At 44.3% G+C, this 16,830-nt stretch overlaps 1 protein-coding gene across 5 annotated transcripts in view; it reads left to right on the plus strand.

The window, feature by feature from the left end:
• The window catches only part of GRB10 (growth factor receptor bound protein 10), a 263,673-nt gene that overhangs the window by 186,370 nt on the left and 60,473 nt on the right, over positions 1–16,830 (plus strand). For all 5 annotated transcript variants that reach the window (XM_073332709.2, XM_078851673.1, XM_073332708.2 and 2 more), the window contains one exon: positions 647–788. In XM_073332709.2, the coding sequence (XP_073188810.1) occupies positions 647–788 (142 nt within the window). The remainder of the gene's footprint in view (positions 1–646; positions 789–16,830) is intronic.

Consider the following 16,830-nt stretch of genomic DNA (forward strand, 5'->3'; position numbering starts at 1 on the left):
TTCTGGATCTGAACAATCCTGCCAGCAGAGTTCTTATAGGCCTTGCCACCAGTCCTAGAACTCTAACATAGGAGTATCCCAATTGATCATACCTACTGAGGTGAAACCTTGTTAGGATCTAGTTACGATCAACTGTGACACTTCAGCAGTCTGCTCCTATGCTAGAGCTCTAGGACTGTTGGCAAAGTCTACAAGGATTATGCTGGCAGGATTGTTCAAATGCAGAATTTGGCAGTAGCAGCTCTTCTCTTGGATTGCATCCATTTGAACGAGCTCACATATATATGTACTTCTGGCATGTAGAACATAAACTAACAGTCTTCAATTTAGCCCTTGCTATCTGTGATATAGGTCTGATTTTTTTTCTCAACAATTACTTCAATTATACGCACATATAATCAAGTTAGATGCAACAAAACAAGCTTGGATGCGTGACTGACTTTTCACACGCATTACCTAATTTGTTCATTCAATCACAGTAATTGTATGTATGTATGTTGTGAAAAAATATCTCTATTGTTTTGAACAAAGTTTGTTTGATTCCCTTTCCTAAATGGTGTATGATATCAATATGCCGAATGTAGGCAGTGGGTTAGTCAGGAGACTTAATTTCTTCTTTTAATATTCAGTTCTTATGTGTTTGTAGACGTCTCCAAGAAGAAGAACAACAGTTTAGAACATCCTCTTTGCCAGCCATACCAAATCCATTTCCGGAGCTTTGCAGTCCTACAAGCTCTCCAGTACTGGCTCCTGGATCTTTACCTCAGAGTCAACCTGCTAGTAAGCATGTGAGTATTAAGTAGAAGTACATTTCTATCATAGATTCTCATTTAAGCTGACAATTGATTACTTCAGTGTAAAGGTAGAAGGAAAACCTCAAGATGCCTAGAAATATATATATATATCTTGACCTTGAGCAGTGCAATACTGGCAAGAGACTACTATCTGCAAACAGACTTCAAAACTGTAAAAGGTTTGTAAGTACCAAGAGATCAGAAGCTCTCTTGCTGTTAATAAAGGATGTTTGGAGTGAATGAAGCAATAATGTTTAATATCCTCTCCTGAATTTCATTATGCTAGGCAATGTTTCATTTAATTCAGAAATCTGGATAATTTTCTTAGAGCATTAATTGGGTATATTATGCTGCATATACTAGGTGCCACAATAGTGCTTACCAGCCTGTTGCTGATTAAAAATCTAAGGGGTTTATAAATAGCTCCCTGTTTGCTTTTAAAGATATGTGTGGTCTTTACTGGTTTTAATGTACATCATAAAGCTGCCCAAAAAGCAAAGTAATCTTCTTAGATCTAATGGTGAGAGCAGGGGGAATGGGATTTAGGAGCAAAATTACCTGATGGAAAGCTGGCTTGAGTGGCTCTTCACACTGAGGTCTGGTCTACAGTACGCGGTTATTTCGGAATTAGCCAAGTTACCTCGAAATAAAACTGGTTCCGTCCACATGACCAAACCAGTTTTTCGATTTAAAGGGCTCTCTACTCCGATTTCTGTACTCCACCTCGGCAAGTGGAGTAGCACTAAAATCGAGATCGCAGTTCCAGGTTACAGGTACTGTGGACGCAATTCAACGATATTGGCCTCCGGGAGCTATCCCAGAATGCTCCCTTGTGACCGCTCTGGACAACAGTCTGAACTCCGATGCACTAGCCAGGTAGGCAGTAAAAGCCCTGGGAACTTTTAAATTTCCTGTTTGGTCACAGGTGACCATCAGTACAGTTCACCATAACAGGCGACCATGCAGAGTCCACCATCACAGGCGACCATGCACTCCCGGATTCTCAGACAAGCTCCAGCATGGTCCAAACAGGAGATACTGGATCTCATTGCATGTTGGGGAGATGAATCTGTTATGGCAGAACTACGTTCCAAAAAAAGGAATGCAAATATGTACGCTAAAGTCTCCAGGGCCATGACGGAAAAAAGCTACTCTAGGGACACACAACAGTGTCGTACAAAAATCAAGGAGTTCAGGCAAGCATACCAAAAATCCAGGGAGCCAAACGGGTGCTCTGGGTTACAGCCCCATACATGCCGCTTCTACCATGAGCTGCATGCAATTATGGGGAGCGATGACACCACTACCCCACCACTGTCCATGGACACCTGCAAGGGGGGAGTAGCACGGAGCGAGGAGGATGAGTTTTTGAAGGAGGAGGAGGAGGTGGATAGTGCACAGGCGGCAAGTAGGGAATCTGTTTTCCCCCAGCCAGGAACTATTCTCAACGCTGGAGCCAATAGCCTCCCCCTACTCCCAAAGCATGCTCCCGGACCATGACACTGGAGAAGGCACTTCTGGTGAGTGAGAGCTTGATTGGAGCCACGCAATGTGGGGTGGAGGGAAACCCAGCCGTGCTGCGCTGTTCACATTTAGTTTAATGGGCTCATCCCTGCTCAGAGCCTCGTCAGAGCCCCGCGATGGGGGTGGGGGTGGGGCTGGGGGGAGGGTGTTGTGTGAAGCGATCATCCCAGAGAGCCCGCAGGCTGCCTGCAAGCTGAATTCTGTTGCCTGGCCGCATGTGGTGGCTTACTCACACCAAAGTGGCAGGCACTTCAGTATAAGAGGCAAAATGAGACCTTGTACAGAAAGAACATGTGCTGTGTACTATGAATTTCCTGTTTCACTGAGAAAGTGTCCCCTTTGTTCTCTAAAATGTATCTTTTAAAATACTACCCTCCCTTTTTCTCCTCCTGCAGCAGGTGCAAATGTTTCAATGTAGTCCCTGTCTACTCCGTCCCAGAGGCTGGTCCAGATTAGAAGCCAGAAAAAATGAACTCGGGACGACATGTTTGCCGAGCTCATGTAGTCCTCCCGCACTGATAGGGCCCAGTTGAATGCGTGGAGGCAAACAATTGCGGAGTCGCGTAAAACGTTACATGACTACGAAGAGAGGAGGGACATGCGCGATGAGAGCAGGGAGGATGCTATGATCAAGCTCATGGGGGAGCAAACTGACATGCTCTGCTGTATGGTGGATCTAATGCGGGAAAGGCAGCAAGACCACAGAGTGCTGCTGTAGCCCCTGAATAACCGCCCTCCCTCCTCCCCAAGTTCCATAGCCTCCTCACCCAGACGCCCAAGAAAATGGGGGTGGGGGGAAGGCTATGGGGACCCACACAGCCAACCCCAGAGGATTGCACAAGCAGCAGAATTTGGCATATCCTAAATTTTGATTTGGTTTCTGGACTTGTTCTTCCCTCCTCCTCCACCCCTCTAATCCAATCCCCCTCCCCCCCCAGTCTAGCTTCTGATTTCTCTCAATGTTTTGTGCAACAAATAATAATGGTTTTTAAACAACTGTGACTTTATTTCCATATATATAGATATAGGGTGGGTAAATTTAAGACAAACCAACACAACTCTCACACCGTACCCTGGCCAGTCATGAAACTGACTTTCAAAGCTTCTCTGATGCGCCGCATGCCCTGCTGCGCTCTTCTAATCACCCTGTTGTCTGGCTGTGTGAAACTGGCTGACAGGCGAGTTGCCTCAACCTCCCACCCCACCATAAATGTCTCCCCCTTACTCTCTCAGATATAGTGGAGCACACAACAAGCAGCAATTACAATTGGAATATTGGTTGTGCTGAGATCTAACCGAGTCAATAAACTGCGCCAGTGCGCTTTCAAATGTCCAAACGCACATTCTACCACGATTCTGCACTTGCTCAGCCTATAGTTGAACTGCTCTTTACTACTGTCCAGGGTGCCTGTGTATGACTTCATGAGCCATGGCATTAAGGGGTAGGCTGTGTCCCTGAGGATAACTATAGGCATTTCAACATCCCTAACAGTAATTTTCTGGTCTGGGAGGTAAGTGCCTTCCTGCAGCTGTTCAAACGGACCAGAGTTCCTGAAGATGCGAGCACAATGCACCTTTCCTGGCCATCCCACGTTGATGTCAGTGAAACGTCCCTTGTGATCCACCAGTGCTTGCACCACCATGGAAAAGTACCCCTTGCGGTTTATGTACTGGCTGCTCCGGTGTTCCGGGGCCAAGATAGGAATATGCATTCCGTCTGTCACCCTGCCGCAGTTAGGGAACTCCAGTGCATTAAAGCCATCCACAATGGTCTGCACATTTCCCAAAGCCACTGCCCTTGATAGCAACTGGTCAATGATTGCATTGGCTACTTGCAGCACAGCAGACCCCACAGGAGATTTCCCCACTCCAAACTGATTCCCGACTGACCGGTAGCTGTCTGGCATTGCAAGCTTCCACAGGGCTATGGCCACTTGCTTCTCAACTGTGAGGGCTGCTCTTATTTTGGTGTCTTTGCGCTTCAGGGCAGGGGACAGCAAGTCACAAAGTTCCATGAAAGTGGCCCTACACATATGAAAGTTTCTCAGCCACTGGGAATCATCCCATACCCACAACACTATGCGGTCCCACCAGTCTGTGCTTGTTTCCCGGGCTCAGAATCGGCATTCCACCGCATGAACCTGGCCCAACAGCACCATGATCTCCCTATCGCTACATGCTGTGCTGTCTGTGTCCATGTCCTCACCAGCATCACACTGTCGTCGCTTCCTCGCCCGGTTTTGCGGGTACTGCACATGGTGCTGGATAATGCGCGAGGTATTTACAATGGTCAAAACTGCAGCGGAGATCTGATCAGGCTCCATGGCTATGGTGTCTGCACGGGTAATCCTGGAAAAAGGGCGCGAAATGTAGGAGAGCAGAGTGGCAGCGGAAGCTGTGCTGTTTGGTTCACGGTAGCCGAACAAAGGCTGAAAAAGGTTGTGTTCTGTGGCTTTCACGGAGGTGGGAGCCCAGGACAGACAACATGGAGAAACTTGGAAGCGTGGCAATAGCGGGAGAGCAGAGTTGGCCGCCGAAGCTGTGCTGTTCGGTTCGCAATGGCCGAGCGGAGTTGGCAGCGGAAGCGTTTGATGAGGAAGAGAGAGAGAGTAGATAGTAGAGATTACATAGGAAGATGAGAGGAAATGAAAGGTGGATTCATAGTAGCAGGAGAGCAGCGATGCACCGTCTGCTGAAAGCAGTATGGCGTCTGCATGCCAAAAAGGCGCGAAACAATTGTCTGCTGTAGCTTTCTGACGACACACACCCAGAAACACCCAACGAGAATGTTTTTGCTCCATCATGCACTGGGAGCTTAACCCAGAATTCCAATGGGCAGCGGGGACTGCGGGAACTATGGAATAGCTACCCACAGTGCATCGCTCCCACATTCGATGCTAGCCTTGGTACTGTGGACGCAATCCGCTGAATTCACACGCTTTAGTGGGGACACAGAAGACTGAATGTATAAAATAGCTTCCGAAAATTCAAATAGAATAATTTCAAAATAATTTCCTACTGTAGACGTACCCGGAGAGTTTTACAGTGACACTTCATCAAATTGGGGTACTCACACAGGAGAAAGAAGGTGTCGTCATGTAAATATTTATCTCTCCTATCCACCCCTCTCTACCCCCTAAAGAGTGCCGTTTTACCCACCCTGCTATTAGTCCTGGAGCTCTCTTAAAATAGACACTACACTTAAGCCAAAAAGCTGTGGATAATTTTGTGAGATGCACAAACTTGCACTAGACTGAAATGATTTTAAAAAAAAAACTACTTTTCTTTTGTGACTGGAGACCCAAGTACAAACCTGATCTGGGCCAGAGGTATGAAGATGTTGCATTACCTTATTTTTGGTTTTCTAGAGAAGTTCTTCAATTGAGCAAACTGAAACCTAATATTTTTCTCAGCTTCCTTTTTTAAACAAAATGGTTAGATTGAAATAAACATCCACAATTTACCTCCACACAGTAGGTGCTACATAACTTGCTACCTTTTTTGTAAATGTACGTTCTCCCTGAATTAATTAAAATTTCTTAACAGTGCATGATCTGAGGACCAGAGAGTGTGCTGATCCACTTCCTGGACACTACGGTGCTAATAAGTGATGGTCACATAAACATCACCCTATATCAGAAACCTACTGACCGCTATACCTACCTACATGCCTCCAGCTTCCATCCAGGACACCCTACATTTTCCATTGTCTACAGCCAAGCTCTACGATACAACCACATTTGCTCCAATCCCTCAGACAGAGACAAACACCTACAAGATCTCTATCAAGCGTTCTTACAACTACAGTACCCACCTGCTGAAGTGAAGAAACAGATTGACAGAGCCGGAAGAGTACCCAGAAGTCACCTACTACAGGACAGGCCCAACAAAGAAAATAACAGAACGCCACTAGCCATCACCTTCAGCCCCCAACTAAAACCTCTCCAACGCATCCTCAAGGATCTAGAACCTATCCTGAAGAACGACCCATCACTCTCCCAGATCTTGGGAGACAGGCCAGTCCTTGCTTACAGACAGCCCCCCAACGTGAAGCAAATACTCACCAGCAACCACACATCACACAACAGAACCACTAACCCAGGAACCTATCCTTGCAATAAAGCCCGTTGCCAACTGTGTCCACATATCTATTCAGGGGACACCGTCATAGGGCCTAATCGCATCAGCCACACTATCAGAGGCTCGTTCACCTGCACATCTACCAATGTGATATGTGCCAGCAATGCCCCTCTGCCATGTACATTGGCCAAACTGGACAGTCTCTACATAAAAGAATAAATGTACAGAAATCGGATGTCAAGAATTATAACATTCGAAAACCAGTCGGAGAACACTTCAATCTCTTTGGTCACTTGATTACAGACCTAAAAGTCGCAATATTACAACAAAAAAACTTCAAAAACAGACTCCAATGAGAGACTGCTGAATTGGAACTAATTTGCAAGCTGGATACAATTAACTTAGGCTTGAATAAAGACTGGGAGTGGATGCGTCATTACACAAAGTAAAACTATTCCCCCACCCCACCGCTGTTCCTCAGAGGTTCTTGTCAACTGCTGGAAATGGCCCACCTTGATTATCACTACAAAAAGTTCCCCCACCCCGCTGTCCTGCTGGTAATAGCTCACCTTACCTGATCACTCTCGTTACAGTGTGTATGGTATCACCCATTGTTTCATGTTCTCTGTGTATATAAATCTCCCCACTGTATTTTCAACTGAATGCATCCGATGAAGTGAGCTGTGGCTCACGAAAGCTTATGCTCAAATAAATTTGGTAGTCTCTAAGGTGCCACAAGTCCTCCTTTTCTTTTTAGAGATCTCAGAATGTCTTGTGTGCTGGGGAAAGGAAACGAAGTAGTAGGCAACTGTCTTGTGACTCCTGGCCCTTGATAACAGAACAATTTTTCCAGCCTTTCTTCTAAGCAACAAGGCATGTGTTGAGACTGGTTGCAGCTATTTAGAGACTCCAATAACTTATTCGGGCCTTCTATCTTTATTTCTCTTTTTGACACACACACGCACTTCAGTATCAGTAGCTTTTATAAGTTTATCATATGAAACAAAATGCAGCCTAAAAGATGGCTGAAAGCCATAAGATTCTATCTTGAACTGTGTCTCAGTGATTCAGGAAAGAAATACCCTTGTAGTTGTCTCTTTAACAGGGAGGGCCCTGCGAAGCTTAAGTTGCTCAGGCTTTGGCTGTAGCCCAAGGTGATGCGGCTTGGAGCCCCAGGTATCAGCCCCATGCGGTGAGGCTTCAGCTTTCTGCCCTGGGCCCCAGCAAGTCTAATGCCAGCTCTGCTTGGCAGCCCCTCCCCCCGCCCCCCCTGAAACCTGTTTGCGGCCCCTGGGAGCCCCGGACTTCTGGTTGAGAACCACTGGTCTAAAAGGTTTCAGAGTAGCAGCCGTGTTAATCTGTATTCGCAAAAAGAAAAGGAGTACTTGTGGCACCTTAGAGACTAACAAATTTATTTGAGCATAATCGGATGCATTCAGTGGAAAATACAGTGGGGAGATTTATATACATAGAGAACATGACCATAAAAGCTGAGAAGTGCAAGGTGGTCTGGACCGAGCAGTGCCAGGAGGCTTTCCGGGCGCTGAAGGAGGCTCTGGTCAGTGGCCCAGTTCTGACAAACCCAGACTTTGACAAGCCCTTTATGGTGTTCACCAACACCTCAGACGTGGGACTGGGGGCGGTGTTAATGCAGGAGGATGAAAAAGGGGAGAGACACCCCATCGTGTACCTGAGCAAGAAGTTGCTACCCCAGGAGCAACACTACGCGGCCATCGAGAAGGAATGCCTGGCCATGGTGTGGGCCCTCAAGAAACTAGAGCCATATCTCTTCGGGCGACACTTCACCGTGTACATCGACCACTCTCCCCTGACCTGGCTGCACCAGATGAAAGGAGCCAATGCCAAACTTCTGAGCTGAGGTGGACTAAGGTGCCACAAGTACTCCTTTTCTTTTTACTGGTCTAAAAGGTATTCAGTGTTTCAGATTCTGATGCCTTTAAAGGGGCACCCACTTGAAATTCATCTTTCCATCTGAAAATGTTGTATCTCTGTTTATCACACATAACATCTTTTTACTGTAACTGGAACATGATGCTATATATGTATGTTATGCGCTTGAAGTGTACTGTGAAGTGTACTGTCAGTTTCTGGTGTGGTAGTTTTTTTTGTTTTGTTTTTGTTTTTTGTCCAGTTTCTGCTGCTTGATTCAGGGTGTGTTTTAGGACATCACTTATGCACTGTTCTGGGATTACTTCATGAACATTCTCCTCCCAGGCCCATAGTGGGGATTTGTTTTGGAATTTTCAATAGGGCAAAATAAATCTAGTGTGGTTTATGGAACTGTCTTCTTTTATTCATTGTTTGTTTGTTATGAAATGTACCACACACTTCCGGTTTTTTTTGTTTTGTTTTCTCCTGAAAGCGACTTTCTTGTTTTATATACATATCTGGAAATATTTAACACCTTTTTATAGGACCAAAGCTAGAGTTTATAACCTTCAGTGATGACCAGTAGGCTCTTCTTCCACTGGTGGGATTATTTCTCCTGTCTCTAGAATTCTGTCACCTGGGAATACTTTGGGCTTCACTTCAATAACACCATATGGCATTTTCATTATATGGTATTTGACAAAGTAGTGAATAACCCAGTCAGGAATAAGTATCTGAGTTACAGTAAATACACCAGCTTTGTAAGGCAGTGAAAAATATCAGAAGTGAGAAAAAACTTGAGGCTATAACTATTTATTTCAATTTCACTCTCTCTTGCAGTACGTATTACCTGTTGAGAAGGATCTTGATATAGTGAATAACTATGTCCCTTTTCGTCTGGAAAATATAAGGGTATACTATATGATGATGGGCTTGTTTGCCAAAATAATATGTGTGTATAAATAAATAAACTAGTTACAGGAAACCATCTAAAGTGCAGTGTCAAAATTAATCTGTCTGGGGGTAAAAGTGGAAGCTTAAACTAGCTGTAATTCAGCAATGGAGACATTTTATAGTCTCTTGCTGTGCAGAATGGTCTTTAGACCACTCTTGCATTGATTTTGAAGGAAAGTATGCAGGTAGCCTGAATTAATAAAAGAAAATGTCATCTAATGGTAGAAGACAGAACAATCTCTAGTGTGAACCTATCCAACAAATAAATGATGAAAGCCTTCCCCCATAGTTACTTTCGCAACGATAGGACTGAGACCAGATAAGGGCAATCTGAAATGCTGACTAGTGCTAGGGTGGTCAAACATTTGATGCTTCAAGGAGTCTAGGAATGAATAGTAATTAGACAACTGTGCTTTCATAGTGAGTTTGCAGTGGTGATGTAATGCTTGATTTCAGTGCTATATACAGAAGCAGACTGAGTGTTTGGAGAGAGTTTACAGTGAGGGGGTCCAGATGTCAACCTGTTTATACTAAATGGCATAGTAAACATTTTAGTTAGAGAACCAAGTAGGGAATATTCTGGGGGAGTTGAAAACTGACTCTGCACACTAAACAGAAGCTGAGTAGGACTCTTGAGTTGACTCAGGAAACGCTGCAGGAAAAAACAGTTACACATTGTTGTAACTTCACAAATTAGTTGTATGGTAAACAAAACACCTAACATGTCTGGCACTGGAAGGAATTATGACTCTTCAAGCAATATTTGCCAGAATAGCTGTTGAATCTCTAAGCACCATCTCAAAATTATGGCACATAAAACAAAATGAAACTACTGAGCTAAGAGCCATGTTATTTTGGGGAACGTTGACAAGCTCGAGGAATCCACTAAACGATACTACGCCAAATATTGACTTTTTACCTCATATACTCCTTTTCCTCTAAAAGCGTTGCCCCTCTGTCCCCAGATCTCACACACCCCTTTTTAAATTGGTGCGATTAATACCAAAATTAAACTAAAGATGTCTGTAAATATTTAAGATCCACACTTCTTTTGAAGAGGGCATTAATAGGGATACCTAGATCTTTGATTTCCCCTCCTCTCCCCACAGCCCCTCAAATCTGAGGGAGATAACATTTTCAGGATGGGAGAAAGAAGAGATGAAGGTTTTTAAACATCATTTAACAGGATAAATATGTTTATGTAAGGAGAATTGTAACCAGAAGATAAAAAAAAAATGGCTAAAAACATCAGACAGCTAGATTACCACTAATTGAAGTCCATCTTTGTGTTGCTGGTCTAAACCAAAAACTTGTTGGTAACTTAGGCTATAATTTCTGGTTGTGTACAAATATTTTAGAAGAAGCATGCAATAATTACATGTAGGTCACTGCAGTGCCACAGGATATTAGTCTAAAGTATCTTGTCTGAGTCAATGAAGCTTTCAACTGTGAAAATAGGGCAAACTTCTCACATCCCTCTCTGTAAGCCAAGGCAAACTTCCAAATAGCAGTTTGATGTACCAAAGTTATTTACTCTTTTCTAGCAAATTAAACTCCTTAAATAGTTATACATTAATACCACCCTTAGTCCAACTTTAGTTGTCCTTCAGAAGAACACCTGTAAACTGATGTTTTAGTTGTCTTTAGTTTCATAATCTATCTTCACATAAAGGTTTCTACTGTCACTGTTTTGAAGTCAGGGACATGGGTTTCTGTAGGATCAGCAGTATAAAATTATGAACTTTTCATATGTGCTTCGCTAATTTTGCACCTATGCAGTGATAACTTTTTAAGCAAAAGCTGCATTTGAGCACAGCAGCAGTGATGTTATGTAGGCAAAATACCAATTGTTGGCAGCAGTTTTAGTCAGTTTTTGTTTCAACCTTTGCCTTTGGCCCCAGTCTTGCAGCTGGCTCACATAGGCAGCTGCTTGTGCCCTTGCCGGACCACATTAACCTCTGAGGTCCCCAGGGACAAGTTGCAGAGTATGGGCCTACTTTGGTGGTTCTTTTTTGGTCTTTGTTGCAACCTTGCAGCTGTCCAAAAAAAAAAGTACATGATCGGAGACTTAAAAAATATAAATCAGTGCACATGTATTAGTTTGTTTACCTCTGGGTTGCTCGTGCCTTTTATTTATTTTTTCAGGTAGTTGCAATGATTATATGGAAAGAATTGGGGAGGTCAGACCTTCCCTGTGGGAGTGTATAGTCAAGGTAGGTTAACAAAATTTTTAAGTCTCACATTCAGTTTGTGTCCCTTTTTACTTGGTGAGAGCAGAAATTGTAAAGAAATGGTAGCTTCCCAGTGTTTAATTGATTTGGTGAGTTTGGTGTACAGCTGTTAGTTTATAGGAAGTCACTGATGAGAACAGTCATACTGAGTCAGACAGATGGTTCATCTAGCCCAGTATCCTGTTTCTGACAATGGCCAGTGTCAGGTGCTTCTGAGGGAATGAACAGAACAGGTCATCCCTGTCATCCAGTCCAAGCTTCTGGAAGTCAGAGGTTTAGGGAGCTCTGGAGTTGCATAACTGACCATCTTGGCTAATAGCCATTGATGGATCCATCTTCCATGAACTTATCTATTCTGTTGGGTTTTTTTTGTTTTTTTTATACCCTGTTATACTTTTGGCCTTCACAAAATCCCCTGGCAATGAGTTCCATGGGTTGGCTGTGTGGTGTGTGAAGTACTTCCTTTTATTTGTTTTAAACCTGCTGCCTATTAATTTCATTGAGTGATACCAAGTCCTTGTGTTTATGTGAAGGTGTAAATAACACTTCCTTATTCACTTTCTCCACACCAGTCATGATTTTATAGACCTCCATCATATCCCGCATTAGTCATCTCTTTTCCAAGATGAAGAATCCTGTCTTTTTTTAATCTCTCCCCTCATAATCACTTCCCGGTGGTATTAGCCACAGAACCTGACAAACATCAGCAGGAGTGTGTGCTGTCTCCTTAGAGCTCTAACTTTTGTGTCAGGGACCAGCTTCAAAATTGCGGAGGGGCAAAGATGGCTTAAAGCAGAGGTGGGCAAACTACGGGCCACATCCGGCCAGCGGGACCCTCCTGCCCAGCCCCTGAGCTCCTGGCCCGGGAGGCTAGCCCCCGGCCTCTCCCCCGCTGTTCCTCGTTTCCCGCAGCCTCAGCTCGCCATGCTGCCTGTGTAGTGTATTAAACTGCTCTGCGTAGGAATGTGCTGCTGGCAGCAGTTACGGAGAGCAATTTACTACACGACAGTGGTGCAACGCTCTGAGCGGTGCAGCTGTAGCGCTGCCAGCCACCAGTGCTCTGTGCTGTGCGGTAAGGGGGCAGGGAGCCGGGGGCAGGGGGGTTGGAGAGAGGGCGGGGCAGTTCAGGGTGGTGGTCAGGGGCCGGGGGTGTGGATGGGGTTGGGGCAGTCGGAGGACGGGAGACGGGGGGTTGAATGGGGGCAGGGATCCCAGGGGGGCAGTCAGGAAGGAGAGGGGAGTTGGATGGGGCAGTCAGGGGCAGAGGTCTGGGGGCAGTCAGGGGACAGGGAGCGGGAGGCGGGGGAAGGTTGGATGGGGCAGGAGTCTCGGGGAGTGCAGTCAGGGGGCGAGAAGCAAGGGGAGGCGGATAGGGGGTGGGGGCACAGCCTTCCCTAACCAGCCCTCCATACAATTACGAAACCCAATTTGGCCCTCAGGCCAAAAAGTTTGCCCGCCTCCTATTTGTGTGAGCCACTTTTTGTGTCCCTCTACCAGCTATTGTAGCAAGAAGTTTATCTTTCCTGTACTGGCACTTTCAGAAAGTCATTCAGAAAGCCAATCGCAAAGTTCTGGAAATATTCATTAAATATTTCCTATGTTCAAATTCACACAAAAAAATTTCCTTATGACACCATGCTGGCTTTGCTCGCAGGAGCACTTTGGCTGTCCGTTATGAAGCAGCATTTCTTCAGTGCCGGACGGATGAGGAGTGTGTCCTAGAGTGTTGCTTAATAACCAGTGTCAGTGCTCCTGGGACATGGCTGCCTTGGCAAAGTGGGTTAGGAGCGCTCATGACAGCTGCACCTGAAAAACTGCAGATATGTGAAAGCTTTAGCAGGCATCATAGTAGCTCTTAAATTCTTTTACAAGTGCCTTGAAATAAGATAATAGTTGCCATTTATCTTTACAACTGCCGTGTGCAAATATTGAATGCTGCTGTGATATTAACTATAGTGCAAATATATATTAGCCTACATACACATGCACTATAGAATTTTATATTTCTGCACCTTATCTATGTGTGTGTCCTTTTATGTAACGTATATTGTTAGAAATGGAAATAGTGCAGTAACATTATCATGGCTAAAAATAAAATTAGCAAATGTACGCTGTACATATGTTGGAGTTGGAGGACGTGAGAGAGGTAAAATCTGAGAAATAGGAGATTGCATTCTTTAGACAGCCAGAGGCGGTTTTTGAAGTAGATCAATAATGCTAATGGCTGATAATTACATGATACTATAATATGGAGGCAAAATGTTACAGTGACAATAATAGATAAAATAATGCTTCAAGTGAATCTAAATGGCTTTCGCTTTGGACTGAAAGCTGTTAGGACTGATGCACTAAACATAGTGTGCATTCAGTGTGCTCGTTTTAAAACTGTAAAAGCAGTAGTTGCCTAAATATTAAGACAGACAGTGCCCATTTTTAAGCACCAAAAATTAAACAGTACTTGTATGGCTAACAATGCCTTAATTTAAATCTTCAAATCTTTACTCATCCAGTATTTTGTGTGTGAAACTGCAAAAATAGGAATTATCTTGTTTGTTCTACTTCCTGGTTCACAGGCATGGAGATTACATGCTTACACATTGCACTAGAAGCCTGCACGTTCTAAGTTCTTAGCTCCATCTCCTACTGTGTGTCACAACCCCATTTTAATGGGGTGGCCAGGGCTGGTCTTAGATTTGCTGGGGCCAAGGGCCAAGGCTGAAGCCCACGGGCTTCAGCCCGGAGTGACAGGGCTCAGGCTTCAGCTTTGGCCCTGGGCGGCAGGGCTCAGGTTACAGTACCCCTTCCCACGGCTGAAGCCCTTGGGGTTCGGCTTTGGCACCCTGGCCCTGGGCTTGACCAGGCTCAGGCTTCGGTCCCCCTCTCTGGGATCTTGTAGTAATTTTTGTTGCCAAAGGGGGTCGCAGCACAGTGAAGTTTGAGAACCCCTGGTTTAGCAGGAATTTAATAAACCTCACTTGGCTGAAGGACATAGCTGAGCTACTCAACACATGGTGGGACAAGTACTAATCTTATAGAATCATGAAGTGAAGGACTGGAAGGGACCTCACTAGGTCATCTAGTCCAGTCCCCTGCACTCAAGGCAGGACTACATAATAACTAAACCAGCAGCTTTCAGTCTTCTGGAGCTGAGCTCCCACTTTGAGTTACGATTTTTGGTGTCTTCTGCCATTCCCAGCCCCCTGCAACCCAGACAAAAAGAGGTGAGTCGGGGTGGAGGTGGTACTCCGCCACCTGGGGCTGAAGCCCAAGCCACCTGGCATTGCCACTCACCCCCACAAATGTTCCTCCTTGCCCCGCAGTTTGAACACCTCTGAACTAGACCATTCCTGACAGGTGTTTGGAGGTTTTTAAGAACAGATTAGACAATGACTGAGATTCTACCACCTCCCTAGCCAATTTGTTCCAGTGCTTAACTACAGTTGGGAAGTTTTTCCTATTGTCTAACCAACCTAAACCTCTCTTGCTGCATAAGCTCATTTCTTCTTGGTATAATCTGAATTCCCAGCTTCTTGGTATAATCTGAATTCCCAGCTTGGATTCTGTCCTCCAAAGCACTTGCATTACTGCTTGGTATAATCTGAATACTTTATAAGTGTACTCTCTATGCCATCTTCTTCTCTCTTGATTTACAGTTGCTTTATAACTCTGTCGGACTTGTTCTGTGTTACACTGTTTCTTAACTAGTTTAGAGCTGTGCAAATATTGGTCTGAAAAGATTTTGTTCAATCTGAGCTTCAAGATGGCCATAATACGCGTAGAGGCAAACCTTGAGACCAGTTAAACGTGAACTTGGTAAAAGGAAGGGCATTGTGCATACATAAAGCGCACTTGTGCAGTGATCTTGTATCAGCAGAATGCTTCCTCCCTCCAGCTGTGGACCAGGCTACCAGCAGTGTAACAGTTGGCTTGTTTCCACTAATGCAATTGGCTCTGTGGGAGGGTCAGAATTAACTGCATCCTGGCATTAGTGCAGCAAGGCATCATAAGGAGATGGGATCTAAACTCAGCTCAACTGTTGAATTTTTAAAGGGTTGTTTAGCTTTCATGTGGGTAAGTTTAAAAAAAAAAAAGTGGAAAACCAAAAGTGTATGAAAGTAAAATATGTTATCTCCACAACTCCTGAGTGGTAATTGAGATCCCCTTCATTACAACACATTGGCGGTGTTTGAGTACTGGTGTAATGGCAACTTAGTATAACTGAGTGTCGTGGTGGTGTTGCTTTTAAAAAAGGGGGAGGTGGGGCAGCAACTCTTTGAGTGGGAAGACATTGAAAGAGAGGAAGCTGACAGAGACCTTTCAGGTTTGCTCTATTTATTGCAGAAGGGACACAGGTTCCCTTTCTGCGCATACCTCTCCCATTGTGCAGTTAACCTTTAAAAAATAAAGTTTCACACTATTCCTTTAAGAACAGGTAAGTTATTGTGTGAGCACTCTGACTTGTTCACCCCTGTATTCTGTTTGTGAACCATTCAGATTGAATTTTGCAAAATATATATGGCCAAAATTTGACCTATTGCTTCTGTGAGCACACTTCATGCTTGCAAACTATTGAAAGCAACAAATCACTATTGGAGTATCTGTTAGTAATTTACTATTCATACTACTGGTCACATTTCTTTTCCCCATCGACTCCTGAACCCACAGAAAGCAAGATAGCTATGGCAATATCTCCAGCACAAATAAATACAAGTATTTGTGACACTTCCTTTTCCACAACTCTCTAGTGAGCCAAAGGCTAACTCATACATATGTTGGCAGACTGCAGATAAAGGTTTAGTCACTGATTTAAGGAAAACACTTAAATGTATGCTTAATTCACATTGAAGTCAGTGGGAGTTAAGAATATGGTTATGGTTAAGCACAAGCATGTGCTCAAGTGCTGTGCTGAAGTCTGAGCCGAAGCACCTTTGAGACTTATAATCAAATACTTTCAGATGCTACTTGCAGAATTCAGCCAATGCTGGTGACTTTCTTAATAACAAAAGTGAGTTAAAGGAAGTGACTTGTGACATGTGGAGACTGCCTCTTTTTCTTTCCACCCTGTCCACAGATTCTTATGAACAATGAATTGAGATCTGGTGTTTCTGGAATACCTTGTTTCTAGTCACTAAGCAAATAAACTCTTTGTAATATCAAAAAAAATATTATTTCAGAACTAGATGCTCTTACGTTGCTTGGCTTTTGTTAGGGCTGATCCTTGAACTTTTTTCTTTAACAAATTGAATCTGGCTCGGGAAAGCTGTACAGCTTGTCCTAATGGTTTGTGGCTCAGCATTGGCTCTTGCATTGTACCATTGTGTGTCAAAAGGAGGCCCACAAATAGTCAGATCCAAGTA

This window comes from Lepidochelys kempii, chromosome 2 (genome assembly GCF_965140285.1).
Source record: "Lepidochelys kempii isolate rLepKem1 chromosome 2, rLepKem1.hap1, whole genome shotgun sequence".
In the NCBI taxonomy this organism is placed as follows: Eukaryota; Metazoa; Chordata; order Testudines; family Cheloniidae; genus Lepidochelys; species Lepidochelys kempii.